The sequence below is a fragment of the Diaphorina citri genome, unplaced genomic scaffold, assembly GCF_000475195.1.
Source record: "Diaphorina citri unplaced genomic scaffold, Diaci psyllid genome assembly version 1.1 scaffold37, whole genome shotgun sequence".
Classification (NCBI taxonomy): domain Eukaryota; kingdom Metazoa; phylum Arthropoda; class Insecta; order Hemiptera; family Psyllidae; genus Diaphorina; species Diaphorina citri.
Window position 1 is genome coordinate 18,738 of NW_007377474.1, and position 21,334 is coordinate 40,071.

The 21,334-nt window shown below is 37.0% G+C and overlaps 2 protein-coding genes across 2 annotated transcripts in view; one reads left to right on the top strand and one right to left on the bottom strand.

Annotated features, from left to right (window-relative positions):
* The window catches only part of LOC103512587 (soluble guanylate cyclase 89Da-like), a gene marked incomplete at its 3' end in the record, with an annotated part of 36,130 nt that overhangs the window by 9,890 nt on the left and 4,906 nt on the right, over positions 1-21,334 (bottom strand). Inside the window, exons 3-6 of the mRNA XM_026825926.1 lie at positions 7,228-7,421; positions 6,721-6,818; positions 6,186-6,452; positions 5,425-5,642 (exon numbers count right to left, since the gene is read on the bottom strand). Coding sequence (XP_026681727.1) covers positions 5,425-5,642; positions 6,186-6,452; positions 6,721-6,818; positions 7,228-7,421 — 777 coding nt within the window. The remainder of the gene's footprint in view (positions 1-5,424; positions 5,643-6,185; positions 6,453-6,720; positions 6,819-7,227; positions 7,422-21,334) is intronic.
* LOC113468790 lies at positions 8,558-10,073 on the top strand. The gene is made up of 2 exons (XM_026825997.1): positions 8,558-8,689; positions 9,410-10,073. Exon 2 carries the CDS (start codon positions 9,495-9,497, stop codon positions 9,804-9,806), a length of 312 nt encoding a protein of 103 aa, XP_026681798.1. The 5' UTR covers positions 8,558-8,689; positions 9,410-9,494; the 3' UTR covers positions 9,807-10,073.

Genomic DNA, 21,334 nt, shown 5'->3' on the forward strand with positions numbered 1-21,334 from the left:
ATATTATATGAGAATAATGTGAGAATTAAATGTAAAAATAGGTGCCTATAATTGTTTTTACTTTGCTTATTGTATTAATGGAAGAAGAAAAAAAAAAGATGTTTTGATTTCATAAAAAGGTAAATTGAAGCGTTAGAGAATAATCCCCAATAGTCCAATAGATATCTTTGAACCTTCTAGATACAAGCTGGAATTCTGAATGACAATGATGAGTATCTGAGCATCATGTGCTTTGTTTTTCAATTCCATTTCCATTTGTAGAAAAATAATAAAGCTACTCAGTTCTACTCAGGTAGCCAGGGAGACACTTGAATCAAGAGCATTTCAGATTAAATGAACCAAATGAAAAAACTGCTCAGGGACCGAGTTATGAAGGAAAGAACTAATGTACCTAAGTTATGAATTGCTGCCCATAGTTGGCGATGGTGATCTTTTTCTTCTTGCAAGTCCTCCATATTTCTTGATTACCATACTTTAGGTATTCTTAATTCTATAGAATTGTTTTCAATATGTCTTCAGTAGCACGATTGTGAAGAATCATTAAACATTTCATGTGTTGAGTTGGTATGTATGTGTGATAAAATTCAAAAGGGTACCTGTTTCAACATTAGAATGATGTCTCAAAAGCACCTAAGGACAGTATGGTCCATGTTCCCTCCCGTACTCTATAAATCTGTTCCCATTTTACTTTGTAATATCAGAGCTCAAAAAGAGCAAACTCTATCTCCAGCAACACCTTAATGGTACTCTGTCTGTTCGAATTACATTGCCTACTCGAGAGAAGTACAGAAAAAAAAACACACATTTAGCATAAAACTAGTTAACCATAAACAGGACGAGCGGGAAAATATGAAGAGCGGAAAAAGAGTAGGAAAAACAGACACTCGTGTTATTTTTCAATAATAAAAATAAATTGTCTAGAAAGTGTTTCTTTTGTACATTGGGTATGATACCTTTGCTTTTTTTCTGCTATCTGTTGCAAAACAGTTGGAAAAATAAATGATTTTCACTTCTTTTTTTATTATTTCATTTCGTATCTCCTCATAGTTTTCATACCTATCTACCTGCTTATAGGAAAAGAAAGAAAATGTAGGTTTACCTAGCTCTGGATTATGGTACGTTACAGACTACTGAGATGATTCCTCATCGTTATCAGTGATTCTGATTAATAATATCTATGAACCTGTAAAAATCTTACTATAAATATGAAAGAAGAATAAGCAACACTAAAAGTTAACTTGGAAAAACTACCCATAGAAATAGAACAACAAACAAAGAAATTGATCAAATGATTCTGAAAGGCAGGTCATAAAATGGCATAGTTATCTTTATAAGTCAACAGTTATTATTCAAAAAGCAAGCAGAAATACGAGTAGTTAGGAAATAGGAGTTTATAGATATATTAGGCATTCCAAAAAACCTACCTTGTACACATGGAATCTATCCATAAGGGCATCGAAAGCAGTGTAAACCTGATTCATGTACTTGACAAACTGTTACAAAAGAGACATAAACATCAGATTCTGTGTTGCCCTATCCAATTCCTACATTACGCGACTACTTTTATATTTTCAGTGTGAAATTTTGAAAAGTTGAGCTTGAGCACTGGAAAAAAGTTATCTGTCTTATCATGTTCTGATTTCTTCTTGGTAGGAAAATTAAATGAGAAAAAGGAAAGAAAAACGAAAGTGTATCATGTTGAAATCTGTACGAGCATGCATGTAAGAGAAAAGTGTACATTCCTACTTGAAGACACACATAAAATCCTTCCAGAAACATGTAATGCCTTGTCCCCTAACTTTTTACAGAGTTTATAGATAAATCTATTACATAAATGTCAACAATTATGTACGTATTTACGTAATCTAAGTCGCTTTCAATGTTAAAGCGTCAAAAGGGCAAAAGTAATTATTAATCAAGAAAATTGGTTGAAACTGTTGAAAGAGAACAATATTAAATACTCAAAAGGAGGCAATACACGAACTTACCTGACTTGTAGTTTGCATTCGGGCTGCAATATTGACCGTGTCTCCAAACAGGCAATACCTGGGTACTTTGAGTCCTACCACAGCCGCTACAACAGGACGAATTGTAGTGAACAAGGTGTGCGAATATGTAAACTAGACTGAGAATAGAATAAAAGTATACGTATATGATGTATGGAATAGCATGAGCAAATGAGATTATTGAGAATAGCAATAGATTAGTATGTAACACAGAATAATATAGTAAAGTGTCATGGGGGATCGCGGATTTGCCATAATTGGCAGATTGATACCAAGAAGATTTTTCCTTGACAGAAGAGTGTGTGAATATTTCCATAATACTGATTAGTTCTGAAAACGAAAAGTTCCCGTGAAAGTGCTAAGGCTTTAGATGACGAGAGGACTGCGAGTTGCGGTTTGAATCCCAGGCAGTGACTTAAAAAACTTGCAGTGGAAAGCCCTTTGTATAGATATGGTCCAAACAGAATAACATTTTTAATACCTAAAATCCTCACCTTACATGTACTCAGCGTACTTTCGCCTGCTCTCAGCTGCTCAGCCACACTTCGAGGTATCATAGAGTACAACAGATCATCTCCACACTTCTTCCACATGTCCAATTCTTCATAGTTCTTCTCCAGCTCATCTGATCTCTTTAAAAGTCACTCTTAGGCAACGCTAGATAATAATATGTATATAAGGGTACAGAAATATGTAAAATTTCCTGATTTATATTACCTAGGTATGTTATTGTAGGTAACTCGAAAATAAATAGGTAGGTAGGTATATTTCTAGAAAATATTTTTCATCATGAATTATCATTTTGATAACTTTCATGGAAATAAAGTTATTTTCTTGGGCACAGTAACAGACTTCAACAGAAATGAGAAAATATTTTATGGGGCTAAAGAAATTGATAAATTTAATACAATCAGTCAAAAAGTCAGAATATATGAAAAATAAAATGCCTTTCACTGACCCTTGTATAGGAAGGTAGGAGTACTACACTACCTACAGTAAAATTTTACAGGAGCTACACCTGAATATAAAATTGTCTTTTTAATTACTCCTTTTTGGAAATTAAAAAATAACCCAAAGGTGAAATCTCCCGCCTAATATTTAAACCAATCTCTTCTAAACCTAACAGCAATAGGTAAGTATTAGATTACAATTTCGAAATATTTCACAATGGTGAGACGACAAAAAATTACATTACAATTTTAATAATTCCACCACAAAAACTTCATTGTTTAAAAAGTTGCACAAAGTTCATAATGGAGCAAGCACATGCTGTTATTTCCCTCATGACCTTTAAGCACTTTGGTAGTGGAAGGGTCTTTTTCTACGGTTACCTACTTTATATTCTAGTGAGGAGAAGAGACACATTGAAAATTTATTCCTAAAGAATATTGAGCTTTTGCCCCGTGCATGAGATATTGGACTGGAACTGTGGTGGTGAAGGTGGTGGTGGTGGTAGTGGGTGGTGGATACAGTCAATCTATCTACTTTGGTTTATCTCGATTGACTTATTCTTAGCTTATCTGCTTAGGTAAAATCCATCTCAACAGTATCTCTACCAACAGCAAAAATCAAACCATTGGACTGGAACTGTGGTGGTGATGGTGGTGGTGGTGGTGTTGGTGGTGGTGGTGGTGGTAGTGGGTGGTGGATACAGTCAATCTATCTACATTGGTTTATCTCGATTGACTTATTCTTAGCTTATCTGCTTAGGTAAAATCCATCTCAACAGTATCTCTACCAACAGCAAAAATCAAACTATTTAGGTATTTAGAGACTTTTTGGTGGATGTGACTAAACCACTTTTTTCAATATTTAGTAGGAGTTCATGATAGAGCAGATCTAGGTACCAGTGGATTTTTTCCTTGTTTATACGCTACTGATAAGAAAGCACATGAAGTTACATTGGAAAGAAATTAACATTCTGCTCTTTAGTTTAAACGAGATGGGTTTCGTATGAAAGTTCTTTTTTTCTCAAGTTAGAATGCCGCAGGGGAGCTAGCTGCAATTTCCCAGGAGAAAAATTATAATTATGAGAACTTGTTCGTTGGAAAATTAAGCGAACATTTGATTGGAAAATAAGAAAACCGAAATGGTTACGAAGATACGAAGCGTTCCCACTGCGAGTTCATTTAGTTGACGATCACTTTACTGAAGTTTTTCCAGTTGTTCCAAAGTCCAATCTAAGGTAGGTTAGGTACTAGCTTGTTACGGTTACGACCTCCTGGTTAATGGAAATACTTAAAGAATCATTTCATAAGGATAGAAAAGTACTCTTGTGCCCTTTATTCTTACTCATTTATTTATATATATATACAGGGTGGTTCGTGATTTGCGAACCACGCTTATATCTCAGAAACGGCTGGGAATTAAGGAATGAAATAAATGGCAGAAATACAGAGGTGAAACGAAGATACAAACATGTATGTAGAAGAGAGAGTGTGAGAGAGAGAGAGAAACCGGCGAAAAAAAAGGAATAATAATAAAATCCCACTGGGATCGCGGGAAAAAAAATCTCATAATTATTACCTACCTCCTACGTACACCTATGTACCTAGGTAACACAAGTCACGGAAGATAAAGAAGAAAAGTACCTCTACCTTGGGTGGCCCGGGGGGGGGGGGGGGGGAAGGGGGTTGCAAATTTGAAAAAAGCCATTTTAATCATCAAAATTTCATCTACATGATGCCGTTTATTTCATTCCTTAATTCCCAGCCGTTTCTGAGATATAAGCCTGGTTCGCAAATCACGAACCACCCTGTATATACAACAGTAGAATATTGGTTCGTTTGCATTGAGAACTGGATTTCAAACATCAATGTTTTCAATGAGATGTCAATAATAAAATTATCAATACTTAGTTATTATTACTGTCACTATTATCAATAGTTACTATTATCATCAATAGTATCATTGTTGTCAATTTCAAAGGGGAGAGGTTTTTGTTTGAATAAAAATTCAAATGTTTCGAGTATGTAATTGAGTTTGGGAATCAAAATGGAAGCTGTCGTAATTATCAGCCATACAATAATAATTTTATCAGCCATACAGGATGTATGGGACTGACAGGTTAGGTGGAAGAGTCATATTGAAATAAACAAAAGATAATTATATTTATTCATGGTAAAAAACCTTTATCTACATTTTTTTTCTTTTTTTTTTTAATATTTCTATTCTAATAAAAAGCATCAGAAGAAGAAAAACAACAGCACGTTACCTATGCTAAAATTCTAGGTAGTCTACAAAAAAAAAAAAAAAAAAAAAAAAAAAAAAAAAAAAGTATATATTCTAATTATTTATGTGTCATACCTTTTATTGAAAAGAGGGAGAACCACATAGTTATTAAAAAAAAAAAAAAAATCAAGAAATTGTAAAAATTAAAAAGCTACCAAAAACTACCACAAAACTGTTTGATACTCACACTGGATTGCAGAGAAATATCACGGAGTTGACCTCGCTAAAGTATCTCATTTGACCTTTGAGCAGAATCGTCCTTTGACCTTGACTGCCTCGCCTCGTCAGCAACTGTAGGGCTCCTACCCGAGGCCCAGGGCCGGGATCTTCCTCTTTGTTGGTCATTGGCCGCATGCAGGGCCGGACCACTTCGAGCTCAAACATGACAGAGTTCAAATAGAGAATCTGACAACAGAGGAATGTCCAAGATCATCCGTGATTCCATCAAATAAAAACTGATTTTGTCATTGTTTTGTTTTCACGAAATTAATAAAACTTTGTTTTTGTTTTTTTTTTTTTTTTTACAACGGAATGGAATTGCCGGAAGTTGGTTCCTCCAGTTGGTTTTCATATAATTTACGTTCACATTCACAGAACACAAAGAAAACAAAAACTTACATTGACCCAAGTGAACTTGATGCCTTTCGGCCTCCGCAGAATGAAATGGTCCACAACTGGTCTGCCCAGCACAGCATAGGCCGGACCACTTCAAGCTCAAACATGACAGAGTTCAAATAGAGAATCTGACAACAGAGGAATTTCCAAGGTTATCCAAGATCATCCGCGATTCCATCAAATACAAACTGTTTTGTGTGTGTGTTTTTTTTTACAACGGAATGGAATTGCCGAAAGTTGGTTCCTCCAACTTCCGGCAACTACTCGTAAGTAGTTGCCTTGTCATATAATATACGTTCACATTCACAGAACACAAAGAAAGCAAAAACTTACATTGACCCAAGTGAACTTGATGCCTTTCGGCCTCCGCAGAATGAAATGGTCCACAACTGGTCTGCCCAGCACAGCATTGGTGCCCCAAATGTCAATCATTTTCTCTCCAGCAGCCACAATACGCATGTTTTGATTCATCAGGATCCCAAATGGGAACAACTTGAGGAGGAAGTTGCAGGATATGTTGGGCAGATCACACTTCCCTATGGAGTGACGTGTAGTCCAAGCGATATACTCGGTGTTGTCAAAGTTCAGACGAAATCGGACCTGCAGGAAATTCGTCATTATTGGAGAACTTTGCAAAATGATTGTCAAGACTTATTCAATAATTACTTCTCTACTGATTCACACGTAAAAAGCACAAGTTATCTTACCCGTGTAGTCCAAGCGATATACTCGGTGTTGTCAAAGTTCAGACGAAATCGGACCTGCAGGAAATTCGTCATAATTGGAGAACTTTGCAAAATGATTGTCAAGACTTATTCAATAATTACTTCTCTACTGATTCACACGTAAAAAGCACAAGTTATCTTACCTGTACATGTTTGACGTCTTGCTGGAAAGAGCATTTATCCAGGACGCTAATATTCAGTTTTATGTTGTACAAGTCCTCAGCTATCTGATGCAACTGACCTGAAAAGAACACGGGCGTGAACCCATCAACGAAACAAAACTTTTCAGAATTATTGATACCTAAATTACCTATCTTTAGTGGGGCGATAAGGCTAAACCTTTTGGATTTGAAGACAAATATTGGATTTTTATTTTAGTCTAAATACTATGTAGAGTAGACAGGCGGTACTTACCTAAGTTACAAAACTTATGTAAGAACCATACAGGACAAACTTGAGGAGGCAAACTCTCAACCAATACTAAAAGAAGTTCCAACTTACCCATCAAATACTCAGGTTTATTTTAGTCTAAATACTATGTAGAATAGACAGGCAGTACTTACCTAAGTTACAAAATTTATGTAAGAACCATACAGGACAAACTTGAGGAGGTAAACTCTCAACCAATACTAAAAGAAGTTCCAACTTACCCATCAGATACTCAGTGAATCCATGTCTAGAACTCCTATAGACCAGAACGACACCGTCTTTGTCCAAATTCGTAATGTACATGGAAGGGCTTTTCATTTTCGGATAACTAAAACGCATCTGTAAGTGCAGATTGTCAACGTTCTTGAGAAAATCCGAAAAATAGCGACCTGTTGCTCGGATGGAGTCGTCATAACTGAAAACAAAAACATGGAAGACAATACTCTGCCTACAATCCACACAATCATCTTGAGAGAAAAGTTAGTAGTAACTAAGATACCTAAATATTGAGGAAATAAACAAAAGAAAACCCTTTTCTAGCATACCTTTTAAGGAAAATGAGTTCATCACACAAAACCACAAAGCTCACAGTTGAAATTGTTATAAATAAAACTTATTACGTGCTTATTTAGAAAACATGGCATCAAACATAATGAGTAAACAAATTCATCATGCTAATATTCTATGGAACACCTACGATTCCACACAATCATCTTGAAAGAAAAGTTAGTAGGAACTAAGATACCTAAATCTTGAGGAAATAAACAAAAGAAAACCCTTTTCTAGCATACCTTTTAAAGAAAATGAGTTCATCACACAAAAACCACAAAGCTCACAGTTGAAATTGTTCTAAATAAAACTTATTACGTGCTTATTTAGAAAACATGGCATCAAACATAATGAGTAAACAAATTCATCATGCTAATATTCTATGGAACAACAATGCAACATGTACATTTTGAAGTTGAAGATGGTTTAGTTAGCAAGTCTGCACCACATTGTCTGTTCTACCAAAAGTGTGAGCGTATTCACGGTTCATTTTACTCCCTTGACTTTCGCGGAACGACTCACATTTTGAAGTTGAAGATGGTTTAGGTAGCAAGTCTGCACCACATTGTCTGTTCTACCAAAAGTGTGAGCGTATTCACGGTTCATTTTACTCCCTTGACTTTCGCGGAACGACTGATCCAGAGGATTCTAGACTGCTTCTGGCAAATGGAAACATGGCTAGTATATCACACTGAATGAGAGAGAAAGAGAGAGAAAAAGAGAGAGAGAGAAAGAGAGATAAAGAGAGAGGGAGGAGATCGAGAGAGATGAGAAAGAAACAAAGAAGAGTATAGAACTAGAGTTAGAGAAGGAAGAGAGGAAGGAAGCGAAAAAAAAAACAATAGAGAATTAATAAGGGAAGGGAAAGAAAAAATGGAAAGAAGAGTCTGAAAAGAACTGGAGATGAGGAAGTATCGAAAAGAAGAGAAAACGAAGAAGTAAGAGGGGAAGGAAGAAAGGGGAGGCAAAAGTGTTTAAATCACACTGAACCACATTTGGTATCCCGCTTTCAATAGCAGGATCACGTACAACTGCGGGGAACATTTCGCACTATTCCAAATTTCAAGTTAGTATACAGAGTTGAAAACACAAGCAACAATATTCAACACACTTCACATTACAAGTCTCTTACAACATTGAGGACAAAGAGTGTAGGTATGATATGGGAGGGAGAAAATGGGAATTTACTAATTTAGCAAAAATAGTCACAATGTCATACCTCATGCACACAGATCACACCATTACACATAGATTAGTACTAACACTAGACCACATGATGAAGGAGAAGAAGAAGAAAGAGGAGGAGGAGGAGGAGGGGGAGGAGGAGGAGGGGGAGGAAGAGGAGGAGGAAAAAACTACCTATCAGTGTTTGCTTTAAAATCTATATTCGTGAGCTGGATGCTTGCCAAAATATTGAGAACCAAATAAATATGTACGACCTTTTACCACAGGTTAATTTTTCTAATTTTATCGCTCTTTCTATCTTCGCCTTCTTTCAAAATTGAAGTTCATATCGATACCTATTCATATCGATATTCTTCCTCAAAACAAAGTTCTTTTAAATTGTCTATCTCTTTATCTCATTCCCATTTAGATATTTTAGACGAATTAGGCGCCTCATTAATCGAAAAGTCTAAAGCCCTATTTCGAAAAGATAATACAGGAACTTAGTCTGCCTCAGCCTTTTACTACGGCCTTGAATAGAGTGTAAGCACTGTAATCGTATCCGTCAAGTTTTCACCATTGCCAGCCCTGGATCCCCTGAAGGAGGGGAAGTAGGAGAGGGGGATAAACCAAAGTGAATACCACAGGTGGAGAACAGGAAGGGAGGAGGGGTACCCACTTATCTTCCGGCAGTCAAATTGGCACCACTAGAAGTAGCACAAAAGGACATCATAGACAAAGAACACAAGACAATGTCAGCAGACCGATAGAAACAATGGCCAAGATAACTGCACCGATCCTGTTTCTGGGCAAGAAAAACAAATATCCCGTCATAGACAATTTCCTGTCGGAAGAAACGGAACTTCTCGATTTCGTACAAACTGTTTGGATCATTCTTGGTTTCTTCATGTTCAACGCCCTTTTCCTTGCCTCTTGGGATCACACGCAGCTCATTAAGTTCAGAGTTTTCACATTCGTGCTGACAACAGTGTCTACGGCGATCGTAAGCACTTTCCCTGCGTTGATCATTGTGTCACCGTTAGCCAAAGGATTATACAGGATTGTGTTTGATAAAAAAGGCAAGTGACGGTTCACTTACATTTGTTAGTATTGAAGACTTTTTTCAAGAACTACATGCCTTTGTGAGTTGAATCTTCCAGTCAGCATAACTTTAGTCAAATTTCTGCATCGTACAGGTCAGGAACCAGAACTTTGAAACTTCATCCATATCTCCTGCATTGTTTTTCAAGCAAATCAAGGCGTTGTGTATTGTCCCTGGTGAGAATACTTCCAAGGATCCATGGTACTCACTTAGTCCCACAAGAAGATCTCAACCATGCCATGTCTGTGTGGGAACGGATACATATATCTCCTGCATTGTTTTTCAAGCAAATCAAAGCGTTGTGTGTTGTCCCTGGTAAGAATACTTCCAAGGATCCATGGTACTCACGTAGTCCTAATAAAAGAAGATCTCAACCATGCCATGTCTGTGTGGGAACGGACCACTCTGTATCTTGATTCTAGTTCTGATAGTTGTAACCTATTTCAACTTCAGTTTCGTTTTGCAAGTTTTCTTTCTCGTGTTTTTGGCTTTGATGATTAAGAAGCTGATCATGTATATAATCTGTCGTGTTTGTGGGAACGGACCACTCTGCATCTTGATTCTAGTTCTGATAGTTGTAACCTATTTCTACTTCAGTTTCGTTTTGCAAGTTTTCTTTCTCGTGTTTTTGGCTTTGATGATTAAGAAGCTGATCATGTATATAATCTGTCGTGTTTGGGGTGATCAGGAAATATTTGATGACGATTATAGACTATAGAAAACAACACATGCAATTTTGAAAAAAGTTTTATCTGAAGGAGGTACTTGTTTATTTTCAACATTTTCATTCTAAGGTTAGATGTCCCGTCTAAAAGGTTCTTCCGGTAGGCACCTAGCTAATATGGCTATTCAACAAAAAATTTCAGACCTAATAGGTTTTCAACAATATTAATTAAATTTAAAAATGGAAAGCCTTGTATTCGAACCGGGCGTTGTTTTGGTTCAGTTTATTACATGGTAAATTAGACGATTTACAAACATTAAATTTAAATAAAAAAAGCATGGAAACATTTAAACAAAAACTAAACTACCTACCCAATAAAGTGATAAAACTTACCCTAAATTGAACTGAAGTAGTCCACTTATTTTTTTATAACTCACTCACTCTCATAATTGAAAGTGAGTTGTGAGCCAGGAAATCCTGGAATAACAGGAATCTGGAAAAGCCTCCCTGAACACTCTGTATAATTCTCCCGTAGGAAAGCGATGTTCTCATGATATGTCCTGACGTCACGTGTACATCCTGGAATAACAGGAATCTGGAAAAGCCTCCTTTGAACACTCTGTATAATTCTCCCGTAGGAAAGCGATGTTCTCATGATATGTCCTGACGTCACGTGTATTATTTTTCAATTCACGCTCTAAAACTAGCATTTCTACAGCAACTATAGTAAACAGAAAAATGCACTCCTCATTACTGTGTAATGTGTCATAAGAACAGGAATTACCTGTTGAAAAAGACAGTTCAGAGTTTCAATGTATTAAACTAGATTTCTGCATTAAAATAGGACTCATGGTCATCCATTTATACCAGAAGACGGTCTATTTCGTTGACAAAGGTCTCTTGACTCTCTTATTGATTCTTCTACTGAGGTGTACGTTGTGTTTCGCCTATCCCTACAACCGAATTTCAGCATCAACTTACATAATGACTAATGATCTACACTAGTACTGTGGTCTGATACTGTCTTCTTTAACCCAATCTTCTACAATGTTCAAAAATAGCCGGAGCTCTTGGTGGTAGCAATACCTTGCACTAGGGAAGTACATGCATACAGCAAATTTTCCGATTTTTCTCGTCTTCTATTTACTCTCTGCACAAAATTACTTAAATTCCAAATAAAATGTCTCGGCATTCAAGTGCAATGATTGCCAACAAAGGGAAATTCAAGGAAATAAAGTCTGAAAGTTTAGACCATGTTTTTTTAAAATTTTATTATCCTTCTTGTGGCACAAAAATTCATAGGTGTCATGTATGTATTGTACTATCTACAATACGTACATGACAATAGCTCATGAGGCTCCTGTCAAACAAATTGCAAGAAAGTTTGTTTCAATTCTTCCAACCTTGGACTCACCAAAGAATTCTGAACACAAAAGATAGTTTCAATCGACAACCTAATATTTTTCTTTTCCCCTCAAATTTTATTATCCTTCTTGTGGCACAAAAATTCATAGGTGTCATGTATGTATTGTACTATCTACAATACATACATGACAATAGCTCATGAGGCTCCTGTCAAACAAATTGCAAGAAAGTTTGTTACAATTCTTCCAACCTTGGACTCACCAAAGAATTCTGAACACAAAAGATAGTTTCAATCGACAACCTAATATTTTTCTTTTCCCCTCAACCCCATTTTTTCCCCCTCTTCTTGGACGGAAACGTGGACACAATTTTCTTCTAGCATTGGCAATGGGAAAACAATTTCACACACATAAGCAAGTTAAAGAGTAGGAAATAACAGGATAGAAGACGAAGAAGGAAAGGGAGAATAAGGCGGTGGTGGAGAAGAAGAATAAGTTTCAGGAAAAAGCGGAAAGGAGGAAGAGGAAGGAGAAAAGAATAGAATGAGGAAGAAGGAGAACAAGCTGGGCCCGTCCCTCCGGGAATTTTTAGCCCGTAGTTTATTCGATCGTGGTTAAAGAAAATCAGTACCTATGTACCTACCTAAAGCGCTTTGTAATTCCCTCCTTTTCCCTCTCGCCAGAGGGAATTCCCTCTAAACCTCAAGTATTTTTCCCCTATTCTTCTTCGTCCTCCTTCTCCTTCATACAGAAATTCGTCCTCAATCCTGGTGGCATCCAATCAAAGAGTTTGTACCGAGGAATGTAGAGTATTGTACTTCGCGTGGCAAACTTTGGAGGGGGAGGAAACATTGGTAGAGATAAGGGGGGAAGATTAGGTTTGCTCAACTCTTTACTCTTCGGGTCCCAATCACCATCTGAAGGAATAAGCTAGGAAAAGCTGGGATCATCCTTCTATCTGAGGAATGGTGTGCTGCTGGCCTTTCTCGTCCCTCCTTAGGCTGGATGAGGATGTGAGGAAGTGAGTAACTTGTCGCCGAATTTAAAGCAATAGTTTTGCGGGTCTAAAATGGGTATCGATATTATCGAGTGCAGGCCAATTGTGCACCAAGTGCCATTAAACGTTATACCGTTAGTAACAAAGAGGTTATTGCATCAATGGCTGTCACTCTTAGAGCGATGTCACATCTTACATATCTCGGATATTGCTACTAAAAAGACAAGTAAGCATACACATGCACACTCCACGTCAGATTCAGGGGCAACAAGATACGGGAAAGACACGATTCGTCTCACTTTCCGGTGGAATATTCGTCTCAATGAAAAGGTATTGCATGATTCGTCTCTATTATTATTATTAAAGGTATTAGCACAATTGCACATGCACACTCCACATCAGATTCAGGGGCAACAAGATACGGGAAAGGCACGATTCGTCTCACTTTCCGGTGGAATATTCGTCTCAATGAAAAGGTATTGCATGATTCGTCTCTATTATTATTATTAAAGGTATTAGGTACATGATTCGTGATTATTATTATTTTAAGGTCTATTGTGCCATATTCTCCTCAGGAAAAGAGTACATACTGCCCGATTTGTCTAATTTACCAGGAGTAAAAACATATTATTGATCTAAAATCTAACTGCATGCATGAGTTGATTGATTTTTTAAGCCCGATTTACTGTAGCCATGAGAAATTGAAAGTTTGCCGTTGATTAGAAAAATTACCTACATGATACCTAATGATAATATATGTACCTACATACATACTAATCAATCATTCTTACCTGAATGAAATGCTGGACACTCTGCAATAGCATGCCATACATGATTGCTGCAACTCACAAGGAACAAGTTCACAAATTCAGGATATTCCAAACGGCTAAACTCCGAACTCCGGTAATAAAGTTACGAAAATCGCACGGGACAAAAAACAATCGCTGATAACGTCACAGTTTCTGACGATCACTCGGTAGAAAAAATCCGGGAAAGTCACTAAACAGTTTTCAGGGACAAAAGATAATGAAATCCTAGACCGCGTGAACTAAACGATAAAATACTAGAGGTAGAGGCACAGCATTTATTTTCACGTAAATTTCTGTGCGCTAAAAATGTTCGTTAATTTTTCAAGTCCAATACAGTCGAACCAACTCAAACCTATTCAAGGAATATAGTCAATCGGAGTCCTAGTCAGTCTAATGTCAAGATCGATCCGAGACATGTTGATCACAATGGCCAATACAAGAACAAGGAAGAATTATCGAGAAGATTGTTATCCACGTCTCTGGTATGATGTGAAAATAAACAGTGTAATTCGTATGGGCTACCACATGTTTGTGTAGATAGGGTGGACACCACACCTTGTACCTATTGTAGAGGATGTAGGAATAACAAACAGGAATTCACCAAATGTTTGAGTATTGGAATTCACCAAATGGTATGGACAGTATCTCTTCTACCCAGGTGGACTTCGCGCAAAAAAAGAACCAACGGGACCTACAAGAGCCCAAGAGGCTAATAGAGCCTAAAATTATATCAACCTATAATAGGTACATTCCATGTACCTTATGTTGGCCATTCTTAGTAAATTTCATCAAAATCGACAAAGGCGTTCGAGAGATCAAATTCGGTTTGCTCAGATTAATATTTATATTGTTTATTATTTTGTTACTTATTGTGAAACGAACGCCGACCACCCTGTATAAATAAGTGCGTGATGCACATTTATAATTAATTGTCACCAATTTAGACGCACTAGGTGGCCCTTGCTCAATTGAGACGCGTTAATGTTTTCCTCTCACCAACTTAGTACAGGAATTTTCCTGAGTACAATGAACGTGTAGAGCTAGTCAAAATATTTGTAGGATTTTTTAATAATCCATAGTATAGTTGTATACGTTTGTTGTTGATAAAGACATTTGTATACGTTTGTTGATAAAGACGTTTACCTACCTATTTTGGTTCACACAATTTAAGGTTCCGAGCTATTCAGAGCTGCGGTTGACAAAGTTGTCATCGCCGGGTTGGTTGCCAAATTTCGGAAGGCTCCAGAAGAAGGAGAATTTTGGGGGACTGCGGTTCACGACAAAAGTTGTATTTGTAGAATTTAAGTCCACCAGAATGGAAATGATTGAACGACACAAGAAGGTAATTTTACTACTCCTACATTTTCAAATTGCATGCCCCCAAAGTGCTATGTTTCAAGTAAAATATTAATACTTCTCAAGTAATATCTGTGTGTCTGTGTCATATTATTTGAAGGTTGGGAATACAAAATCTATTTACATGAGCTTCTCTTTGATACATTTTCAAATTGCATGCCCCCAAAGTGCTATGTTTCAAGTAAAATGTTATTTATTTATTTTTTTTTTTTGTAACTGCTATGGTCTTATCGTCCCGAAATCGAAGGGACAAGGAAGACAGGATAGGAGAAAGCCAGCCGTTCCGAGAACGAACATTATCCCATCAGGATAAAATGTTAATACTTCTCAAGTAATATCTGTGTGTCTGTGTCATATTATTTGAAGGTTGGGAATACAAAATCTATTTACATGAGCTTCTCTTTGATGTTTGGGACAGATTCTAATACAGATGAAGGTTGCTTATTTTTAGTTTGGGACCTAGGTATTTTCAGTAAAAAATACCCATGTTTCTGTTTTTATTCTCTTGAGCTTTTTTATAGATCTACTCGAATGGGTATTTTTAGATGCCTCTAAATCTGGTATCTGCTTAGAAAGACCTGTATCAAATACCATTTTTCAACAGATGAAATCCATGGTTCCCACCTTCTCGTCGTCCTGCATCTCAGACATCCTGAAAGACGAAGAAAAATAAAAGAAGTCCTCCAGTTTCTTAAGAGAAACAATTAACTGAGAAATACCTGTAATATTTTTTTTTCCACACATGGCCTTGATGCTTAGCGTGTAAACAAATAAAAACAAAATCCATGGTTGAATCTTGAAAAAGTTGGGAAAAACTAGGAGCTCAAATGAAACTGGGTACCTATTTGTCTGCTTATGTTTTCCACATGTTTTCTTGCACCCTACTTGTTTTGTCTAAAGAAAAACACTCCATGCACCAGTTGAAAAGAAAGCTTGAAATGTTACAGTACATTTACCGTGCATTGAAGTTTCTGAGTTCGTACAAAGGCTGTGGAGTATTGTAACTTCTTCCCAGGTCAGAAAATAGAGGGGGGGATTACAAGGGACCTTGGTCTTGATTCTTGATCCTATATGACGGGATTATTATAAATCCTTAATTCTGATATGGATACCAAAAGATAACGGTACCTAGGTAGGTAGGTACCTAAAAAGAAAATAAATGTTTTGAACCTTCTCTACAAGATCTATGATTTCACTTGGGATTACTATACATAGGCATAGATCCTGGATCCTCATAATTATGGTAGAAAAAATCTCATCGCCATCATTTTATGGTTCACCACAGATTGTACTACTGTTTAGGTAGGTAGGTACCAAGATCAATTCTATTTATGAAACGGCCCTGCCCTTACGAATGTACACTATTGTACAGGCTTACATGTACTTAGTCACCACAAGTTACGGGGGGAAAAATCCAAGTTTTGTACCTACCTATAGTCTCAAGAAAGTAAAGAAAAATTAAGTAGCTAGATGAAGAGAAAGACGAAGGAGGAGAAAAAGAAGAGGGAGGAGGAGAAGGAGAAGTAAAGGAATGAAGAAAAAATGCAGTTGGGTTGTGAACAAACATAAAGCTCATGGCATGCAGTATGCCCATTCACAAATTGAATTTTGTAAGGGAGGTGGAGGAGGTAATTTTGTAAGACGCGAGGAGAGAAGTAACAGGAGTTTAGGAGAGCAGAGGAGATAATTTTGTAAGAGAGGAGACAGGAGGTTAGTTTGTAAGTTTATATTTTCATAATATGTTTAACCTGCCTATATGAGCATGATTTTGTCATTCGGGAGCATCCTTTTACATAAATACAGGGTCTTAAAAAATAAATGGTCTAAAAAACCCTACAGTCTAATGCACTACAAATTTGACACCTAAATATTATTGTAATTCTGTCATCTTCACACCATTCACTGTTTAGACATAATTTATTATTATTTAAAACCAGATCCCTCCAAGATTTTTCGTTGACATTTTATTTATCTTCCTAAATTGTACAATAATGTGTGAGTCGAGTCGGTTGTCTTCTAAGCTTTTCATATTGTTATTCAACTTATCAACTACATAATATTATGTATGTAGGAAGTCCTGTGAGTATTAAGTATTAACCTATACCCATAAGTGCTATTATAACGAAGTAAACGAACATCAATTTGTACATAAAACTCATTTGAAATAAAGTATTACACACAAAAAGTTGTAGAGGCATTCATTGAACTCGTACAAAAGTGTTTTCTGTAAAAGTTCTTTTCATGTTCATATCTATTGAACTTTACAAAAAAGAGAAGAAAATACCAAGAGATAGTTTGCACAACTGGAAAAAGAGAGAGCAGCACAAAAAATTATTATTAAAGGTATTACATGATTCGTGATTATTATTATTTTAAGGTCTATTGTGCCTTATTTTCCTCAGGAAAAGAGTACATACTGCCCGATTTGTCTAATTTACCAGGAGTAAAAACATAATATTGATCTAAAATCCAACTGCATGCATGAGTTGATTGATTTTTTAAGCCCGATTTACTGTAGCCATGAGAAATTGAAAGTTTACCGTTCATTAGAAAAATTACCTAATGATAATATATTATGTATGTATATACATACTAATCAATCATTCTTACCTGAATGAAATGCTGGACACTCTGCAATAGCATACCATACATGATTGCTGCAACTCACAAGGAACAAGTTCACAAAGTCAGGAAATTCCAAACGGCTAAACTCCGAACTCCGGTAATAAAGTTACGAAAATCGCACGGGACTAAAAAAACAATGGCTGATAACGTCACAGTTTCTGACGATCACTCGGTAGAAAAAATCCGGGAAAGTCACTAAACAGTTTTCAGGGACAAAAAGTAATGAAATCCTAGACCGCGTGAACTAAACGATAAAATACTAGAGGCACAGCATTTATTTTCACGTAAATTTCTGTGCGCTAAAAATGTTCGTTAATTTTTCAAGTCCAATACAGTCGAACCAACTCAAATTAGACGATTTACAAACATTAAATTTAAATAAAAAAAGCATGGAAACATTTAAACAAAAACTAAACTACCTACCCAATAAAGTGATAAAACTTACCCTAAATTGCTGAAATATCGTACGAAGCATTTTCCGAAGAATTCCATGAAATATTCGGAAGTCAAATCCCCCTCAATGACGGAAGCACAAGCAGTGGCCAAATCCGGCATATAAATATCCGGATAGATATGATGAGTGTTGAAACAGGATACCTTGCAGCCAGCCTTTTTGAGCACTTTGAGCCAAACATCGTCCCCATATTCCAACTGTAACAGAGAGGTTTCAAGTTGGATGCCTGTGATGATCCGCAAAGAAATAGGTATTCGAGACCATTGAATGTTTTTACCGTAATAGGCTTGCCAAACGTCCCGAATTGGCCGGGACAGTCCCGAATTTCAGGGGGTGTCCCGGCGTCCCGTTCAGTTTTTCATTTTGGCATTCGAGACCATTGAATGTTTTTACCGTACTAGGCTTGCCAAACGTCCCGAATTGGCCGAGACAGTCCCGAATTTCAGGGGGTGTCCCGGCGTCCCGTTCAGTTTTTCATTTTGGGGTGCTGTTTGGTGACAGAAAATTGGGTAGCACTCAAAAATTTGGAGAGGGAGTTGAAGCACATCCACCAATGGGGTTTGAGGCACATACACCAAAACAAAACTATGAAGTATTAGATTAGATAGAAGTTTCCTATGGAGTACTACTTACATATGAACATTGAGTAAAATTTCGAAACCAGAGTCATTTCTTTTATACCTACATATGTTTCTTGATTTGCTGATTCAATTAAAAAATCCCAAATAATCAAAAGTACTTACCTAATACCTATACCTACTTATATCTCAAGAATTGTATTAAAGAGACTTGTTTGCTGTCAGAATTCACATAAAATTTTCTCTAGAAAATGTGTTAAGTAGGCAAATTTCTAACAACTTGAAGGAGTGGGTAAACATGGTCTGAAATACATAGTATCAAATGATTTTTTCAAAAAATGAAAAAAGAAAGTATTAGGTGGTATTGTCTCTGTAAAAAAAAAAAAAAAAAAAAATTTAATCCTTATAAAACCCAACCGCCTTATGAAAAAAATGAACTGGTCCCTTGGATTCTCGTTTATCCAGGTTCGACTGTATTTTGTTTATCTGTTTTTAATAATAGGTAACAAAATTTGTCCAGAAAACCACCACTTTCGTGTTCCTGGTAAAAAGACCTTTAATTTGATATATAGGTCGACTAGGTTTGGATAAGTACTTCTTTGGGGACAGACAGACAGACCGACCGACATACAGAGCGACAAACGACATCGAAGCGAATACAATAGCCCGTCCCTTATACCTTTTTATTAATATCGTAATAATAAAGAAAGGACGGGCTAAAAAGAGGAGTAATGGGTGGAGGAAGAGGAGTAGAAGAAGAAGAAGAAGAAAAGGAGGAGGATAAGGAGAAAAATTAGGAGGAGGAGAAGAAGGGAAAGAAATACACGCGGATGTTTTGTCAACAAAGTGAAATTCCGAGCACGTAAGTGAATTTTATGATATCCTCTATATCTGACCATATCCCTCTCTCCTTAGTCCAAGACTTGTGGTCAGTTTACTGATTACCCGCCAATCAGAAAGGGGAGGGGGGGAGAGAGAGGCAGAGAGGAGGGGAAATGGAGGGATAGTGTGAAAGTGAGAGAGGAGGGGAAGGAAAGACACAAAGTTGCAGGAAGTGTAATGAGGGAGGGATTGAGTGGAGAGGAGGAATATCGGAAAGGGGAGGGGGAGAGAGAGGAAGAGAGGAGGGGAAATAGAGGGATGGTGTGAAAGTGAGAGAGGAGGGGAAGGAAAGACACAAAGTTGCAGGAAGTGTAATGAGGGAGGGATTGAGTGGAGAGGAGGAATATCGAAAATGCATTGGGAAGGAAGATTATGGGAGAAAGAGATAATGAAAAGGAAGGAGAAGTGATACATTGAGAGAGAAAGAGAGAGAGAGAAAGAGAGAGATAAAGAGAGAGAAAGAGAGAGAGAGGTGAGAAAGAAACAAAGAAGAGTATAGAACTAGAGTTAGAGAAGGAAGAGAGGAAGGAAACGGAAAAAAACAATAGAGAATTAATAAGGGAAGGGAAAGAAATGGAAAGAAGAGTCCGAAAAGAACTGGAGATGAGGAAGTATCGAAAAGAAGAGAAAACGAAGAAGTAAGAGGGGAAGGAAGAAAGGGGAGGCAAAAGTGTTTATTAGATCTGAATAATGAGGACAAAGAGTGTAGGTATGATGTGGGAGGGAGAAAATGGGAATTTACTAAATTAGCAAAAATAGTCACAATATGCACACAGATCACACCATTACACATAGATTAGTACTAACACTAGACCACATGATGAAGGAGAAGAAGAAGAAGAAAGAGGAGGAGGAGGAGGAGGAGGAGGAGGAGGAGGAGGAAAAAACTACCTATCAGTGTTTGCTTTAAAATCTATTTTCGTGAGCTGGATGCTTGCCAAAATATTGAGAACCAAATACCTAAATATGTATACGACCTTTTACCACAGGTTAATTTTTCTAAGTTTATCGCTCTTTCTATCTTCGCCTTCTTTCAAAATTGAAGTTCATATCGATACCTACCTAATTAGGTAGATTTCGCTATTCTTCCCCAAAACAAAGTTCTTTTAAATTGTCTATCTCTTTATCTCATTCCCATTTAGATATTTCAGACAAATTAGGCGCCTCATTAATCGAAAAGTCTAAAGCCCTATCTCGAAAAGATAATACAGGAACTTAATCTGCCACAGCCTTTTACTACGGCCTTGAATAGAGTGTAAGCACGGTAATCGTATCCGTCAAGTTTTCACCATTGCCATCCCTGGATATCCTGATGGAGGGGAAGTAGGAGAGGGGGATAAACCAAAGTGAATACCACAGGTGGAGAACAGGAAGGGAGGAGGGGTACCCACTTATCTTCCGGTTTTTATTCTGCACCCATGCACAAGAACCCTCTCCCCAACACTTTTCCCTCTAATACCATATCCCTAACACCTTTCCCTCTAATACCACATCCCTAAACTCCTCCGTCCCCCAAAAGTGTCCCCCATCAGCTAACTTTTCCCCGCTTTACAACAGACTTTGTCCCTGTGTGCTGTAAAATTTATATTTTCACCTTTTTTACTCTTTTTACTTTCCTTATCCTATATAGGAAGGAAAGCAATGTAATCGGGTCAAATTTTCGATGGTCAGTTTTTAGTGCCCAAACACGTTTTGAGGTCCCTAGAGTCTAAATCCAAAGTTTCAGCCATTGGTCCGTGTGTGTGTGTCTGTCTGTAAACAAAATATCTAAAAACGGTAAGAGC

What these genes read in the sequence shown, in the direction of transcription:
- LOC113468790 (XM_026825997.1), top strand. Translation starts at nt 9,495, where the DNA reads ATGGCCAAGATAACTGCACCGATCCTGTTTCTGGGCAAGAAAAACAAA.